The following is an 18701-nucleotide window of genomic DNA, read 5'->3' as shown; positions in this document are numbered from 1 at the left end:
CTGTGGCATTAGTCTGCTGACATCCTGTTGCTCCTTTGGCAGAAGGCTCGTGTCTCTCCCAACTCTGCCCTTCTTCTCTCTGTATCTCTGCTTGGATTTCTCACCTAGCTGTAAGCTTCAAAAACAGCTTTATTTATTATCCAATGGGAGCCACACATATTCACAGCATACAGAAGAACATCCCACAGCAAGGGAGGGTCTCTGTTCTTCTGACTGGTGTGGCCTGAACCTGTTCTTCTGACTTGTGTAGCCTGCATCTGAGCAGAGGAAGTCAGATGGAGTTGGGAGCAGGGCACAGTTGTAGGACAGGTCATGAAGTAGGAGGAGTGGGCCATGCAATGGGTCTTTGGGAACAGAATCTAGGGAGTGAGGCAGTTCAGCTGGCAGGTCACTCACCTGTTTTTCTGACTCAAGTTTTTTGTTTTGTTTTTTTAATTATCAGATGATTGATAAACATTCTGTAAGAAGACAGTACAGGATGGGAGAGATGGCTCAGTGGTTAAAAGAACACACTGCACTTGTAGAGGACCCAAGTTCAGTTCTCAGCACTCTCATCAGTCAGCTCATAACCACTTATAACTCCAGTGCCAGAGAACCCAACACACCTCCTTTTGGCCATATGAAGCATTTATGTACAACACACACACACACACACACACACACACACACACACACACACACACACTTTCTGGTTTGTTTTGCTTTTGCTTTTTTGTTATTTTAAGGAGTTCAGAATCTCCTCAGGGCACAGTAAACATATTAGAAGGTAAGGCTGACTGGTTAGCTTGTTCTAGTTGAGTTCAGCCAGAGCTTCTGCCTATTTTCCTGTGGTAGAAGCACAGAAAAGTACTGCTAAGTCACATTTGCTCATATGAATGTGCAGAAGACAAAGGCAACTCGATCTGTGACTGCTCAGAGGAAAGGTGCAAGGAATTGGGGACCAAAATCTAAACTGCTAAACCTTCCTAAGAATCAGGGAGAATTGCGGAACTCTCCAAAACTTTGAACATCAGATTAACATGTGTCTACTCACATTGGTACTGCAATAACTTATTATCATTTAATGGTAGAAGACAAAATTTAATACATTAGAACTAAAAGCAATGAAAATTTGCATATATATTATGCTGCCTTATTAAATTTGCTGATTTATTAGAATAACTACTGACTCTTAACTAAAATAATCTTGACTTATAAAAGAAAGATAACTTCATACTCAAACATCAACAAATTTATTAAGGCTAAGCTGGCAATAAAATTTGTGACGACTTTGTCATGGGGAATTGCAAATATAGAGGAGCTGTGTTCACATTGACTGTACATGTTCATCCTAAAGGTGTTCAGATGCTGTGTATGGAACATATTGTAGCACCAGTTTGTGATACTTGATTACATAGATAAATCTGTTACCCTAAACTAAGAAAAATATGACTAATCAAGTGTTTCACTGTTACCCAAAATACAAAACAGCATTTGTCTCAAGTGTATGATTTGGTCATAAAGTTCTTCAAACATTTCAGATTGAAGAAGTTCCTGGAGAGTTCACCCAGGATGACTTAGCAGAAGATGATGTCATGCTACTCGACACATGGGAACAGGTAGGGCTACAGTTTGCTCCTAACAAGAGGCTGTATTTATGGTTGGGAACTGATAGTACTTGCTGTGAGAAATGGCAACTCAAATAATAAATGGGGGACTGGAGAGATGGCTCAGTGGTTAAGAGCACTGGCTGCTCTTCCAGAGTACCCAGGTTCAATTCCCAGCACCCACATGGCAGCTCACAGCTGTCTGTTATTTCAGTTCTGGGAACCCTAGGCCCTCACATATATGTAAGCAAAACACCAGTGCACATAAGATAAAAATAAACAAATAATAGGTCTGTGGACCTAGGCTGTACTCAATAGAAATGTCACAGAGTTTATTGATTTCTTACTCTGAAAATTATTCTATAGCTTTCACTTTTTACAGCTTTAGGAAAAAAACAAAGGAAAAACAAGCAAACAAAAAAACCAAAACAACAACAAAAAAAACCCTTCAACTTTTCACTTATTTGTAAACTATACTCACTACTCACAGTTATTTGTGTAGTCATTATATTATTAAGTACATGAACATGTACAATCCTGTGAGAGAAACCAAAATATTGAGAATTTCTCCTGAATTTTGACAAGATTTCCTAAGGAACCCATCCCTTAGGGGGGAAATCAGGCATAGGATAGGTTTGAATTGAAGCAGCAAAATATGTTACTATCTCGAAGATCTTACTTTAGGAGAAAATTAGTGGCGACTGGACAGCTATATACATATGGTGGTCTTTCAAAATCTCTATGTAAATTAACAACTGTGTAAAGGACAAACATATATGCTAAAAATCAAATTATAGCCAGGTGGTGGTGGCTCACACCATTAATCCCAGCACTTGGGAGACAGAGGCAGGTGGATTTCAGTGAGTTTCAGGACAGCTAGGACTGTTACACAGAAAAACCCTGTTTTGAAAAACAAAGGAAGAAATGTATCAAATTATACAGAACAAAATGTCAAACACTGAATTCGGAGTTTTAGAGTAAGGTACTTACTTGTTTTCAGTTGTTTTTCTTTTCTTTTTTTCCTTTCTTTTCTTTTCCAGAATTATTATTTTGGGCTGGAGAGTTGGCTCAGTGGTTAAGGGCACCAGTTGTTGTGAAAGACCCAGATTTGATTCCCAGCACCTACATGGAAGCTCACCACCTCCTTGGGCACCAAGCATACACGTAGTGCAAACACACATGTGGGCAAAACACTCTCACACACACACACACACACACACACACACACACACACACACACACACACACACACACACACATCTGAAAACAAAAAAATATTAAAAAAGAATTTATGTGTATGAGTGTTTTGCCTGCAGAGGTCATAAGAGGACATCAGATCCCCAGGAACTTAAGTTATGGATGGTTGTGAGCTACCAGGTGGGTGCTGGGAATCAAACTCAGATCCTTTGCAAGAACAAGTGCTCTTAACCACTAAGCCTTCAGATTGTTTTCTAGCAGCTAGTCCACTCAGTAAATCACACGTCAACCTTGGATCTTCAAGGACCATATCTGAATTGGGGATTTGCAGCAGGCTTTTTTTTTAGGCCACCAACCAACTCCCAAATCATGACATGAAGACTTCTTTTATTTTATTTTAATTAATTAGTTTAGTTATTTTTCTATTATCAGCTTGATACAGTATAAATTCTTGTCTTAATAGTGAAGTGTTTCATTGAGGCTTGCTCAGTAATTGAGTAAAACCAAAACTTACTATAAGCCACAGTCATTTTAGGGTCCCCCATGCTATATATATAGTCTCCATGGCTCTGTAGGCTGCAGTCTGATTGTTCTTTGCTTTATATCTAGAAAGACTTCTTTCTAGTTATGAACGCTTGGCCTCGCTTCAGCTTGTTTCTGGCTAGCTCTATTTAACTTAAACTAACCTGTTTCTCTTCATCTACCTTTTTCCTTGGGGCTTTCTACCCCTCTTCCCTTCTGTATGTCAGACTTTCTTGCTTCCTCTGTGTCTGTCTGTCTGGCGGCTGCCTGGCTTCTGGCCCCGGGCATGTACCTATCTTTTTCCCTTGTTCTCTTCTCCTTCTCTCTCAGGCCTAGATTTCTTCTCCTACTTCCTCTCTCTGCCCACCAGCCCTGCCTGTCCCTCTCTTACCTAGCTGTTGGCCATTCAGCTTTTAATTAGACCAATCAGATTCTTTAGGCAGGCAAGGTCAAACAGCAACACATCTTTACATAATTAAACAAATGCAACACATTTTACCTAGTTAAAATAATATTCCACAACAGGGATTCAACCCTATATCCTCACAGTACTACATTTCATTTCTTTATAAATTATCCCTTTTATCCAAGATACTGTACAGTCACAGTGTCTTGTGTGCATGAACACATTGAGTGTGAATTAGAACACAACAGAACCTTAATTTGACCAAAGTTGCTCTACCAAGTGACTGTAAGGTGACTTAAATGTAAAGTAATTTAGGAGACTGCTTCAGAATTAAAATAACTTGACAAAGGAATGGATATATACAGATTACATGTTCACATATTTATTTTACACAATTATATGTGTAATACTTTAAATAAAATTTAAACTCTTTATATTTAAGTACTGAACATTGTAACACTTAATTGAAGTTTTATATTGCACCCTACTATAAGAAAGCAATAGATGGAAGCCAGAGATTCCCGAGGACATTCAGAAACAAGCCCTGCCCTTACACACAATCCTTTGCTGCTTAGACCTACAGCTTGGGATGGAGATGACTGCCATGCAGGTCCAGTAGATGGATGCAAAACCAGGCAAGAGGCTGTTAATCTTGTCAAAGAAAGCAAGCCCACTTTATAACTAGAAGAGTTCACGCAAACACATTCAAATGTGAACTGTAGCCAGAGATGGATGTAAGTGCAAGGTTCTCCTGGGGATAGGAAGCCTTGAGAAAGCACAGGGCTTCCACAGGCCCTACCTTCACCTCCCTCCTGTGTGGGGTTCTTAAGGTGAAGTGGAGAGTGTGGGCAAAGCCCCAGGTCAGCACCCCTATCAGCACACGCTTTTATTCTGCTTTTCAGATCTTTATTTGGATTGGCAAAGATGCCAATGAAGTAGAGAAGAAGGAATCAGTGAAGTCTGGTAAGCTCTCCTGTGACAACTGTGGCAGTAACCCAGCATGGTTATCACAGCTGGCCTGCCCACCCTCTATTCTCCTGTCTTCCAAAATCACACAGCAAATCTGAGAATTCCAGCTGTCCATCAGAACTTGAGTAATACTATCTTTTAGAGTGAAAAAATTGCATGATACAAGAAAAGATTTTGTTGCCTAATTCAGACTATGATTCTTCTTGAAATTTAAAATATGATTATTTCTTAAAACCTTTTGTGTCCTTTTTAAACACAGTTTTCTATCTACTGAAGGATAAGCAGATAATCTCATAAATCTCATAAGTTTTTTCAGGCAACAGTGAGACTTTATAATGGCACTTTCCATGGCAGATGAGAGAAATGACTGGAGACTGTTCATATTAAGCTACTTGGGGGCAAGAAGAATTTCTTTATGTGAAAGAATTTTCATTGTATGTTTGTTTCAGTTTAACTGAAACTTAACTGAAATTTTCTCTTTAATTCTTTTTAGCCAAAACGTATCTTGAGACAGATCCTTCTGGAAGAGATAAGAGGACACCGATTGTCATCATAAAACAAGGCCATGAGCCGCCCACATTCACGGGCTGGTTCTTGGGCTGGGACTCCAGCAGGTGGTAAACTGAGTTCCAGAAAACCAGCTAACACTCTAGCTGCATTGTGGCAGCTGCCCCACTTTGTTGTTGGGGATTAGTTTACTTGTCATCATCTGGCTTCAGAAGAGAAACCTCTGCCAAAGGCTACTTTTTAAATGACTAGTATGAGCTCCTCCTCCGCCGCCGCCTCCTCCTCCACCTTTTCCTCCTCCTTCTCCTTGTTCTTCTTCCTTCTTCTTTTTCCTCCTCTTCCTTTTCCTCTTTTCTTTCTTTTTTTTTTTTATAAGGGAATTATTGTATGTTACTATACTGAAATAGCTTAAAGTAAACATTTGTTTTGGATCAACTTTGCTTTTTATATGACATGAAAGTAAAAGACTATAAAACTAGGGGAATTTCTGAGGAAGGAATTTTATAATTCAATGACCACGATTCCAGCTTGTCTTAATACACTAGATGAACGCCACAGGGCTGCTGAGTGTCCGCCCTCCTGATTATTCTGTTTGCAGTAGGTTTAGTTACTAGTTGGATGCCATTCACTCCCAAGTATCCTTTTCCAAGACAACTTCTTCAGCCTTTTTAGGAAACTGAAATCATAAGCCCTTCATGATAAAGCCAATCGTATTCCTATCAGTTTAACTTTATATATTTGATAGGACGTGCTTAATGTCATAAAAATATGTACTGAATGCTGTTTTTCATCATTAAAATACATCTTTTTGGAAAATGTTTCATGTTGTGACATTTTAGTCAAATTTGATGAGTTAATGATTATTAATTTTATAGCTTAATATACTTTTATGTATAAGTTGCTATGAATTTAATATTCCTTAAATTTTTATTTAGTAGTCAAATTACTTTTCTCTGGTTAGATTATTATAACATATTTTACATATCACAGACTATATAAAAATCACAGGCTCCAGAGGTCAGGAGTTGGGGAAGAGTCTAGAATTCCAATAACAGACAGCAGACAGCCCTTGGCAGAGAAGTGCTGGGTGCAGCCCTATAGTTTAAGAAGGCCCGGCTGGGCAGAAGGTATTTTATCAATAGAGGCTAGAGAGACAATCAAAGCCAAGTGGTTAGGCCCAGGCCGAGTGCCAGCACAAGGCTCTTGAAGAGGAAGCATATTGAAACCTTCTCAAATAGCAACAAACCATGGGTGGTTTGGGGATGAATACAGTCAGAGGTGGCAAATCAAGGCTGAGTCCAGAATGTTCCATCAACTAGAGGAGATCTCAGTGAGGCGGCAGGAAGAACAAGGGTGCCCTAGAGAATGTTTTCTGGAGATTGTTGACCTTCTCTACTCATGAATGTGGATTTTATAGAAAAACCCTATTTTGGGTGTTTTGATAATTTCCCCAGCAAAACAGCCAAATATCCCTGTGCATGCTAAAGGGGTTACCGCCAGATTGTGGGCAACAGAACAGTAGTTTTCACACAGAGCCAAGTTTGTTTCCCAGGGCACGGCTGGGAGGACCCTTTGAACATCTAATGCTGCTGGCATATAACAAGCAGAGCCTGAGGATGCTCTAAACATCCATTGATGTGCAGGATAATTGTCACCCACCCACAACAAAGAATTTTCTGGCCCCAAATGTTAACAGTGCCAAACCTGGGAATCTAAATGAGACCATGGTTCTTAAAATGTGGGTCACGAACCCATTAGGGGTTGCATATCAGATATTTACATTATGATTCATAACAGTAGCAAAATTACAGTTATAAAGTAGCAACAAAAGTAACTTTATGATTGGGAGTCACCACAACATGAGGAACTGTATTAAAAGGTTGCAGCATTGGGAAGATTGAGGACCAGTGCTATAGACTTTAAAATAAAAACACAGCATTCTGTTACTAGAGTAGACTTTTAAGAAAACAAGCTAAAAAGAAAGTGCTAGCAGTCTTCATGCTTAAAAACATAGTGTTTCACAAAAAGGACCAACAGAAACAGAGTTGGCTACATCTATCCTAGTCCATCCTCACGAAACAGACATCCTACCCAAGACCCAATATATTTAACAGATGCAATACATGTGGATAGAAGTATACACATTAGGTTACCTTTTAAATACTTTTTAAAAAAGACTTATTTGTTATATATACAGTGTTCTATCTGCATGCATGCCTACACGCCAGAAGAGGGCACCAGATCTCATTATAGATGGTTGTGAGCCACCATGTGGTTGCTAGAATTGAACTCAGGACCTATGGAAGAACAGGCAGTGCTTTTAACCTCTGAGCCATCTCTCCATACCCTTAAATACTTTCAAACACTATAAATTTGATGTTTCTATCTGTGGGATATTATTTATTAAATATTTATTTAAATTTCTAATTGAATCTCTTATTTTTCATTAAATTGTCTATTCTTCGAACGTTTCATAGATTTATGCAATGCATATTGATCATATCATCTACTACCTCCTTCCAATTTCCCTCAACTTCATGTCTTTGTTATTGTTAATAATAGCTCATTTTTGTTTTTATTAAAAACTCCGTAAGTCCAATTATTGCTACTCATATTAAATTTCCTTTCTAATGCTACTATAAAAACTACCATAATCTCAGTGACTGAAAACAATACACATAGATTGTCATATAGTTCTGAAATAGGTGGATAGAGATGCATTCTGGAGTTCTAGAGAAGAATCAATCCATTTCCTTTATTTTCCTGATTCTAGCGCCAATCTATATTCATTGGTTTGTGGATAATTTCTCTATCTTAGCAACTACTAAAATAATATCTTCAAAAATCTGTGCCCTCATCTAGCCTCTGTTACTGTTGGTCATATCTTTATTATTATTATTAAAATATAATTACATCATTTCCCTACATTGTTTTCTTTATCCAGCTCTTCCCGTGCCCTCTTTCATTTCCAGTCTCCTTTTCTTTATTATTGGTTATATCTTTTAAAAAATTGATTCTCCTGTTTTCCTCCTGTACTGATAGGGACCCTTGTAGCTGGAGAGTTTCTCTCCAGCTCCCGCCAAGCCACTGCAGTCCTGTAGCCCATTTATAAAATAATCACTTAGCTTACATTACTTATAAACTGTATGGCGGTGGCAAGCTTTTTGTTATCTGCTTTTATATCTTAAATTAACCCATTTCTATTAATCTATAGTTGCTACGTGGCTTGTGGCTTACCTGTATCTTAACATCTGTTTCTCATTGCAGCGGCTGGCAATGTTTCCTGACTCAGCCTTTCTGTTTCCAACATTCTCCTCTCTCTCTGTCCCACCTATACTTCCTGCCTGGCTACTGGCCAATCAGTACTTTATTTATTAACCAATCAGAGCAACACATTCACAGCATAGACAACATCCCACAGCAGACCCTTTTATTTATATTAGGTCCACTGGATTTATTGGGTCCTGGAGTGATCCAAGATAGTATTCTTATCTCAGAGTTATTAATCACCCTGCAAACTCCTTTTTGTTGTATGACATAACATAGAGAATCTGCATGTCTATCTTGGTTATGACATGTGGATTGCTTTAGGACACAAGGCTATTTATTAGTCAGCCTTGATAAAAATGTCTGTGAAACAGCTAGTATTCTAAGTTGTTGGCAGATTGAGTAAAAGCTGATACATTGAAAAGTTGGTAGATTTGCCTGTATTCTGTTAAAAACACCTTCTGCCTAAAGCTTTATTTCTAAAATAGAAAACGTGCTGAGATAATGTTTATTCTCTGTCCCAATCCCTGGAAAATGCTGTTCTTGTCCCAAAGTAGAAATTCACAAACTCTGGTTAAAAAAAAAAGTCTCACACTGGGTTCACATAACATCTACTGTTACCTGGACAATTATGGGGACACTACTGGAAAATCTGGAGCACAGGGAAGCATCTGTGGACACCAGAGAATTGGTAGGGCATTTCAGCTGTGTTTAACCAAGCCACAGATATTTTAAACTAATGATCTGATTTAATAAGGAAACGGTGACCCCCACCCCCCCCCCCCCATTTCCTCTTTGCTTTGGAGTAGCATTCTCCTACTCTTGACCACAAGCTATCTGTGGATTTGTACATCCAGTGAAGACATTGCCAGAATGATGCTATCAGCAGGTCCTCCGATATACAATGGTCCTCTAATGGTACAGGTTCAGTGTTCTATAGCTGTGAGGAGACACTATTACCATGGCAATTCATATAAAAGAAAGCATTGAATTGGAGTTTGCTTACTGTTTCAGAGGTTTAGTCTAGTATCTTCATGGCAAGGAGCATGGCAACGTGCAGACAGACATGAGTTCCTATCTAGATCGGAAGGCATTGGGAAGAGAGAGCCACTAGGCCTGACTTGGGCTTCTGAAACCTCAAAGTCTACTCCCAGTGACACATTTCCTACAAGACCACACCCACTCCAACAAGGCCACACCTCTTAATCCTAAGTAATTCCACTCCCCATGACTAAGCATTCAACTATATAAGCCTATAGGGGCCATTCCTATTCAAACCACCACATTCCAATCCCTGGCCCCCACAGGCTTGTAGCCATTTGATAAACTAAAACCCGCACTCAGCTCATCTTCAAAAGTCCCCAAGTCTATCACACTCTCAACACAGCTTAAAAGTCTTAACTATAACTTCCTGTAAAATCAAAATCAAAAAGCAGATCACATATTTCCAACATGCAATGACACAGGATATACATTACCATTCCAAAAGGGAGGAAAGGGAGCAGAGTGAGGAAACACTGGACCAAAGCAAGACCACAAACCAACTGAGCAAACTCCAGACTCCGCATCTCCATGTCTGATGTCAAAGCACTCTTCAGATCTCCAAGTTCTTTCAGTGTTGTTGAATGTAACACACTTCTTTCTCTTGGATTGTTTTCCACACCAGGTCTGCACCTTTCCTTGGCAGGTATCCCACAACTCTGACATCTCCAATACCTTGGGCAATCCAGGCTTCACCTTCACATCTTTACTTGATAAACTCTCCTGAATACTAGTCAAGCACTCTACGACCTTAGCTATACCTTCAGCCCCCATTCCCACTTTTTATATTTACCACAAATAATTCCTACTACCAGACACATTAGTAAGAAATTCAGGTTTTATGGAACACTTCAGGAAGTATGAGGTACAAATTTAGGGTATTCTCTGCAGAACTGAAAATACTCCCACAAGAAATTTCTATGATAAGGACAGTGGAGGAACAGAATGTACTGTAAAATTCCTACTGACTGCTAACTTAGTGATAAGCAGTCTGATTTTTTTAAAAAAATTGTATCTCCACTGAAAATATATAACTCTGTGAGTTACTTGGGAGCTAAAAACACTGTTTCCAAATGTGCTGGTTAGTTTTGTCAGCTTGACACAGCCAGGTTCATCTGAGAAGAGCAAATCTCAGCTAAGAAAACGCCTCCACCAGATTGGCCCATAGGCAACTCTGTGGGGCATTTTTTGATTAATAATTGATGTAGGAGGGCCCAGCCCATTGTGGGTGGTGTCTCCCCTGTGTATAAGTCCAGGTGGTCTAAGGAAATGGGCTGATTAACCCATCAGAAGAATGCCATTACTCCTTCACAGTCTCTGCTTCAGTTCCTGCCTCCAGGTTCCTTCCTTGCTCCCCACAGTGGACCTTGACTCAGGGCATTTAAACCAATAAACCCTTTCCTCCTCAAAGTGCTTTGGTTGTGGTCTTTATTGCAACAATAGAAAGCAAACTCAAACACTAAGTACACACGTTGTTTCCCCCAAAGTGATATGAAACCAAGAGAAGAAAACACATTGGGATGAGTTGGATATCTTCATTTTATATTCTATCTTGCCATTTAATATCAGAACCCTCACAGGCACGTATTTGTAGATCCCATCCTCTGAGCCTCTATCAGTCAAAAGTATGGTCACTTGACAGGTCTAGAAAATGTCATGCAAGCAGTTTTTGTTCCTGTTTTGAGCTAAGAGGACATGTTTCTTGACACTCTCTTCAAAAAGAAGCTCCCAGCGATCCACTCTTCTGTTTCCTTTCTTCAACAGCTGGGAAATGATGAGTACTTGGATACCCTTGTTGAGCCCAGGGACAGAAGCCAGTAGCAAAGGTAGAGTTCGTTTCCTGTGCGACAGGATCTGCTCATTTTAAGACAGGCAAACAGAAAGAAGAACCCTCTCTCTAAAGCGGATCTCCTTGCACTGTAATAGAAAAACTGGTGCTGAAAGAAGGGTTTGCTGTATGGTGTTTGGCCCTGTTTTAATGGAAGACATGCTGAGAAGTCTTAAACAAGCATCATAGGCTGGGAGTAAAGTTATTCCTTTTTAGCTTAAAAACATCAAGAAAAACTTCTACCAGCAGTAACTAAGAAGGCAGGTTATGTTCTCCCGGGAAAAGATGAGAAAAATTCAAGATGCTAATGAGAATGGACTGCGTTCAGTGGCATTCTCCAAACCAGGGATCAGTAGGGGTGGGGGGGGGGCAGGATTAAGAAGTTAAACAGAAATGAAAAGAGCTCTAGATTCTCAGCGTGGGGAATGCAGTCTGAATTGATTGAGGATTAGTAACTTGGAAAAGCCATCGGTATTGTAAACAAAACAACAGTAGATAAAGATGTCACTGAGACCTGGCTCAAGGGCTTTCCAGAAATGTGAGCCAAAGCAGATACAAAATCAGATAAGTGTGTTTTCATACTGAATGTAGCTGCTATTAGTGCAACAGAGAAAGGCTATTAACACTGTCAGGGCACTATTCAGACAAAGCCTCTGCCTGTGGCTTCTGTATATGCAACTCTCTGGAACCAAACAGACCAGAAGTCTCCTGTTTTGAACAAATTTATTTTGCCAAAAATTTGAATGCTTGGTCTACAAATGCCCACGTGGTCTATGATTATTTGACCACTAAACTCTTTTTGAGACCCCAGTTCTCTATCAGTTGAGAAAGTCATGCTGTAGTCACTGAAAACACATGATTCCTTGGCCACCCCTGACGTCTACAGCAGAACAGACAGATGCATCCAACACATGCTGGAGATGTGATCCAGGGCATTATGGGAAGGAAGAACTTCCCAAAGGGCAAAGTCAGGGGAGAGAAAGACAATGGGCAGGGGGTTTTCATGTGGAACAGAGTCAAATTCATCAATGAACTCACCAATTATCAGAGAAGGTACTGAAATTTTTGCCCTGAAAGTTTTCAATGGTTTGATAGACAAATGAGTATTTCTCATTGTTCTTTTCCAACTAGCAATTTGCATATAGTTCACAGAAAAGAATAAAGGGACCAAACAATAAAAATTTTGTTTCTCTAAGGTACTCATAATTAAATTTGTAACATAATAGAAGAATCTTTTTGTTTGTGAATAGGCAAACACTAAAATGTGCAAACATTAGAAGTCATGAAAGGGTGGATTCAGGTTTACCAGCACACTATTAAGGGTGCACAGAATAGTCAGGTTGTTTGGATCCATACACAGTGGTGTCTATTTAAAACACACACATAAAGCATCGAATTGTCAAACATAAGTAGTAATCTAAAACCAAGGGCATTAGAGCGACAAGCTGACACACTGGTGTTCTTTCCAAGTGATAAATATATCATATTTGTGCAATATTTGTACAATATTTGTGCAAGATTTAATATTTAGGAAGGGCAGAAAGGCCCAGAAGCTCACCATCAATTGGAGTCAGCCTCATCTTTGCTGGTTCCAAAGGACAATGCTTCACTCAGTCGGATGGAAATCTTGCAGTTAACTGTGTCTTGAAGAGCCTTTTAGAGACTCACTGCATTGAATCAACCACAAGCCTTGGTGATCCCATTTCCTGGCTCAACTATGTGATCAAATAATTTCCCCATTTATTTTTGCCATCATACTTCTATGTTATATGTTGAGCGTTAGTCTCGACTAATGGCTAGAGACTTTAAGTTAAAATGTCAAGGATCTGCATGTATATGTTTGACACCTGTGAATGCCAGGACCCTGGAACCTGGTCCGCCTGCGACAGCCCTGCTTTCCCACCTAACGGATTACTGAAACACTTCATCCAACACTTGGCATTATTGGTAAGCACCCCTCACCCACTTCTCCACCTCTGGCCACTTCCCACAAGTGAGGCTTCGTTTCTTGAGCACAGTCCTTGCCTTTTGGCTTTTCTCGAAGTTCTGGTACCATGCAACTGTGTCTCACTCAGGCTCTCAGCCTATTGGGCCCTGCTTTTTTTGTATGGTGGTGCACTGAGCAGCCTGTGGCTCCTTGTTGGTCCTTGCTGAATTTCTGGGATGCTAGAGATTCCAGCCCTTGGATCTTCTCTACCTCACTCACAGAAAATGCTCATACAACTCGACTTAAGGGCTAAACTTATCTGCCTTTACCCCAATACCCCTTAGATATCAATTCAAATGGCCACTTACCAGCTCCCCATATCCCAGTATTTCACGGGAGCTTTTCAACTTCTGCCTGCGATCCAATAGGTGGAAGGGGGTACCATTTTCAAGCTTTTCCCAAGCTTTCTCTCTGTTCTTTCTTCCTGTTCTCCTCAGCTCCTGCTAGCTGGGAAGCCTGCTGCTGTGCATCCCTGATAAGCTGAATTTCCCCTGCTCAGCCTCTGCCAAAGCAGTTATGTCATCGCCTGTCTCCAGGTCCTTTCCCATGGCATGGGCACCCTTTAAAAGTGCCGGCCAGACAGAGCTCATTCTCTTTGCCTTCCCCTCTCTTCTTTCCTTTTCTTCTCTTCCTCTTGTCTTCCTCTCTCAAGTTCCCACTCTGATGCAGCCTTTCACTCTTCGGTTCTCCCACTCCCAATAAACCTCTGTTGTGTGTGATGTGTTTGCTTAGTGGCATACCTTGGCAGAGCCCACCAAAGGTACCCACTTCATGCTAGAATCCCACCCGCCTACTCTACCTGCAACGACATGCTCTTTTTCACCTGCAACACATCTGCTTTCTCATTCACCCACAGCTTTGTCTTCCACAAATGTCAGCAATTGGGTGTCCAGTGGGGCTATCTGTCTCTCACCATTCCCCTGGATGTGAGACTGGCCTCAGTATTCCTTGGACCAGGCAGATGGGGAACTGAGAAAGAATTCTCCACTTTCTTTCTCTTTGCTCCAAGACCTGCTAGTGTCTAGGTCTGCTGCAACATGGCAGTCATAGATGGAGAAGCCGGTTTCATCTTGCTTAGCACACACCAGTTTTCCCTTTCTTTTATTCAATTCCTGGTGTGTGTGTGTGTGTGTGTGTGTGTGTGTGTGTGTGTGTGTGTGTGTAGAGAGAGAGAGAGAGACAGAGAGAGAGACAGACAGACAGACAGACAGACTTGGATTTAACCCTATATGTGTAAATGTAAGCTGGGTTCAATTCTGTGTGCATGTGTAAGTAACTTGGATTCAACTCTGTGTATGTGCGCATGTAACTATTGTTTAGAAAAACATTTTAAACAGCAACCACGTGGCTTGTCTCCATCTTGGATGGCAACCTCATCATGATGTAAGCAGTGGACTTTAGTATGTTGGTAGAAATGTAAAGTTATATTTGATTCAACTCTGGTTCAGAATATATTCTTTATGGTGATAAAAAAAATAAGGTTTTAAAGGTCTATTCAGATTAACAAAAGCTAACTTAGAGATTTATACCTAAGTACTTATGTCTTTGCTAAATGTTCTACACCAAGCTTCTAGAGAATTTAAATAAGTGGTGACATGATTGATAAGTAAGATATTTGATAAACAATATATATAATGGAGTTTCTGGTCCCCCAAGAGGGTCCTTTTCCCAAAGTTGGGCAGAGGCCTCCATGGCTTGTCCAGGGCAGTGCTGGCCTCTGTGTTCCCTCAGTCCTGCTCACAGCCCCTCCCTCGTCCCCATTTGGCCTGGTGATCTTTCCCGTCACTTTTCCTTGCTTTCTCAGGAGACAGCCTTGCCAGTTTGGTACAAACCTGTTCTCTTTTCGCCCATGGAATGGCTATTTTGGTTTATTTATCAGATCAGAAAAGAGATAAACTCACAGAATAGATTTCAATGTAACGTTTTACTACTGACTGCCCTCAGTAATCAACCACCTATGTCTCCTGGTAAATGGGATAGAGAGAGGGTGTCAAGGTGATGCTGTGGTGTGGAAAGGACCAGGTGCTTTAAGGTTTGTTTATGTGGAGATAGGAAAGCTTAAGTGCTGATAAGGAGCAAGTCATCTGAGACGTATACAAGAATAAAACATGTTCCAGATTTCTCTCTCTTGGTATGTTACTGCTCACAACCTTGACACTAATTGACGAAATTCTGATAAGCTATTCGTCTAGCTGTGGCAGAGTACTAAACACTACACTCTACCACTATAGCCACAAGTTCAGGATTTTAAATTCCCTTTGGTTGTGTTCTAATGTGTCTACAACTTAACTTTTTGTAAACTTAAAGTTCTTGTGAGCTCCAGGGAGTTGACTTGGATCCACCTTGAACAGCATCTTGCCAGGTCCAAGCAGCACTAGACAGTTCCACAGAGCCTAGACAGCACCCCAGCTTTCTCAGGTCCTGCAAAGATGACTGATGCCCCCCCACCCATGGTCAGCAGGAAGCACCCTCATCCCCGCCTCACCGGCTACCCCCTTTCTAACTCCTTGCCTTTGTGTTGTTTTATTTTTCGAGACAGGGTTTCTCTGTAGCTTTGGAGCCTGTCCTGGAACTCGCTCTGTAGACCAGACTGGCCTCCAACTCAGAGATCCACCTGCCTCTGCCTCCCGAGTGCTAGGATTAAAGATGTGCGCCTACCGTCTGGCCTCCTCATCTTTTTATAATAAACAAAAGGTGGGAATGTTAGCATTTAGGCACCTGTGCTGGCCTGCCCTTAGGGTCCTGACAGGATATAGCCTCAGCTGCAGCCACTGAGAGCACCCCTGTGCGCGTTCACTATGCTTCCTTATAAAAGGTGGGCCTTGCCCACCTCCCATCTCTTTCTTTCTTCATTCCCCTGCCTAGGGTCTAAACCTCCCACCTGAGCCCTGGTGTATGGTGTGACCCCTTCCAGTCATTTTAAAAATACAACACAACCCAAGTTGTGAAGAGTTCTCTTAATATCCAGCTAAAAATGGCATTTCTCTTTCTATCCATTTGTACAAGTATAGGGCTTGATGCTATTTCCAGTTCACAAGTCAGAAACCCTATTGAAAATCACAGTAATTACGCATTTGTGCCTCTAAGAGATCATTGACCTGTTCTTTCCACTTGGCGATTCCAATAAAAATGTATTAAACAAAAAGAGCAAAAACACGCCAAAGGTTAGGAAAGACATGCTACTTTCAGCATGCACTTTCAATATTATGTGGTGGGTGATGGGAGAGAAGCTGGGTACCACAAATATCAGAACTACTCTGAGGCCTGGGATGTGGCTAAAAAACAGAATTGCTCAAATGGCTTGTCATGAACTGACCAGAATACTTACTTGAAATACGATCATCAGTCTCTGGTCCTTCTTCTGGTGGTTCTGACTTGAGAGGTATTGAGCTGGATCTGGGAAATTGTGACCAAAAGTAGTTCTCAGTCCCTAGTGTCTGCCTAAACTTGTCAGGGTCTCAGGATGGTTTCAAACTGGCATTTATTTAGAGAGAGGCAAACAACTTAATAGCTGTAGTTACAAACACAGTCCAACAGATGTCAGTATTGCCCTCAAAAACTACAATCACCCACAGAACCCTCAAGTGTTCCCCGAGGCACCCCAGGTCATAGCAGTGCAGTTTTTGAACTACAGCCCAAAGGTAACATCTTCCTGGGATAGCAGATAAATAAAATACCTAAACAGGCTCTGTGCAGCAAAGTGAAAGTGAGTTTTAAAAACATTGTGGCTGCTGTTTTTATATGGCTATTATTACTGCCTATAGATTAAGCACAGCAAACATTTTTCTATGCAGAGGTGCAGGGCAAACCCGGTAAGCCTTGTGGGGCACAGATGGTCTATACTGCAGTCTTTCTTTCTGTTGGGGCTCTCTAAGAACGTGAAAACAGCTAATCTCTCAAATCCAACTAAGGCTGTAGTCTACTGAGGGCTGTTGCGGTCCAGAGCCAAACAGGGAGAGATTTCTGCAAGGCTGGAGTGTCAGCGTTAGCAGATGCATTTGCAGATCTCACCTGTTGACTGCAAAACGACGCCCAGCAAGGAATACCTGAAGGGGCCACGTGATCTCACAACTATTGTAAATGGTGGGATTTTACTTTACATTAAGAAGATTTGAGAACAATTCTAGCAAGAATTAAGGAATGCCTGTTAAAAATTCCCAAGGAGAGCAATTATTGCACTAAAGCTTTTCTCACTTTTTAGGCTAATGACTGTAAATGGCTAAAGAGATCCCATACTTATAACAATCTTGAGCTCAGATTACATTCAATAACGTGATAGAACGTCATTTGAGATTTCTAGCTTTTTCTTCCAAAATTAATGATGCTATATTAAAACTAAGCACTGTGCTTATTCCTTAGATTTTATATCAGCTACAAAACAAAACGAACCAGAAACATGCATTGGTGGCACAGTCCTTTAATCCCAGCACTCAGGAGGAAGAGGCAGGTAAATTTCTGCATTTGAGGCCAGCCAGATCCAAGGCTACACAAAGAAACCCTGCCACACAAAGAAACAAACTCTGCCTCGAAAAACCAAAACCAAACCAAATCAAACCAAAAACCCAACAGAAACAAGTCTATGTTATTCATAAAATAAATACCACTGGCAACACTGGTCTTGAGAAGACTAGAAAATTTCTTAGGGAAGCTACAATCTGTATTTTTATTTATTTTATGTTTGTTTGTTTTGAGTAGGAAGTCTCACCATGTAGCCTTGGCTGGCCTGTACCTCTATGTAGACAGGACTTGAAACATCCCCATCCACCTGCCTCTGCCTCTGCCTCTGCAGTATTTAGATTAAAGGCGTGTGTCACCAGGTCCGGCCAGAAATCATATTTTAAAGTACATTTTAAAAATGCACCATTAGTATAGTTCCCAAATAAAAATTTCCCATGGGCTCTACCAGGCGTTAATACCCCTTTGTTGTATTCTGAAAGGATTGCTGGTCGCATTCTGTAACTGGCTCATGGATCAACTTGGTTCATTCTGTCTTATAAAAAATGGAATATTAGCAAAGGGACAGTTTGCCTTCCGATGTCAAACACCGAGGAGGACACGACTACATTCGACATCCCATGGAGAGCTTGCTTCATCGCTACTTATAGCTCATCGGATGCAGCTTCATTACGTTTTTCTTGGGCCACTGGAAACATTCAACGTTTCAGAGTGCATTTTCTCCTCCGTGGTAGGGGCACTGGTTCCCGTCCCAGGGGTTCTGGGGTGCAGCTAGCGTTCCGCAGGAGGGAAGCTTGGCTTACAAAAGGCCGGGGGTTACCATCCCAGCCAGCCCAGGCTGGGGAGGCCGCCCCGTGACGTCAGGGGCCCGCGGGGCCAGTGTCCTCCAGCAGTCGGGACCCTGAGTCACCGCCGCCGTCCAGAGGTCGCCAGAGG

General features: G+C 41.1%; 1 protein-coding gene across 2 annotated transcripts in view; it reads left to right on the top strand.

Moving 5' to 3' along the window:
- The window catches only part of Scin (scinderin), an 80660-nt gene extending 75188 nt beyond the window's left edge, over positions 1 to 5472 (top strand). For both annotated transcript variants that reach the window (XM_036206233.1, XM_036206232.1), the window contains 3 exons: positions 1521 to 1598; positions 4614 to 4674; positions 5174 to 5472. In XM_036206233.1, the coding sequence (XP_036062126.1) occupies positions 1521 to 1598; positions 4614 to 4674; positions 5174 to 5301 (267 nt within the window). In that variant the 3' untranslated portion in view covers positions 5302 to 5472. The remainder of the gene's footprint in view (positions 1 to 1520; positions 1599 to 4613; positions 4675 to 5173) is intronic.
- The last annotated feature ends 13229 nt before the right edge of the window (positions 5473 to 18701 follow it).

Source organism: Onychomys torridus, chromosome 14 (assembly GCF_903995425.1).
Source record: "Onychomys torridus chromosome 14, mOncTor1.1, whole genome shotgun sequence".
In the NCBI taxonomy this organism is placed as follows: domain Eukaryota; kingdom Metazoa; phylum Chordata; class Mammalia; order Rodentia; family Cricetidae; genus Onychomys; species Onychomys torridus.
The sequence above is the reverse complement of the archived record's forward strand: the minus strand, read 5'-3'. Positions and strand labels throughout refer to the sequence as shown.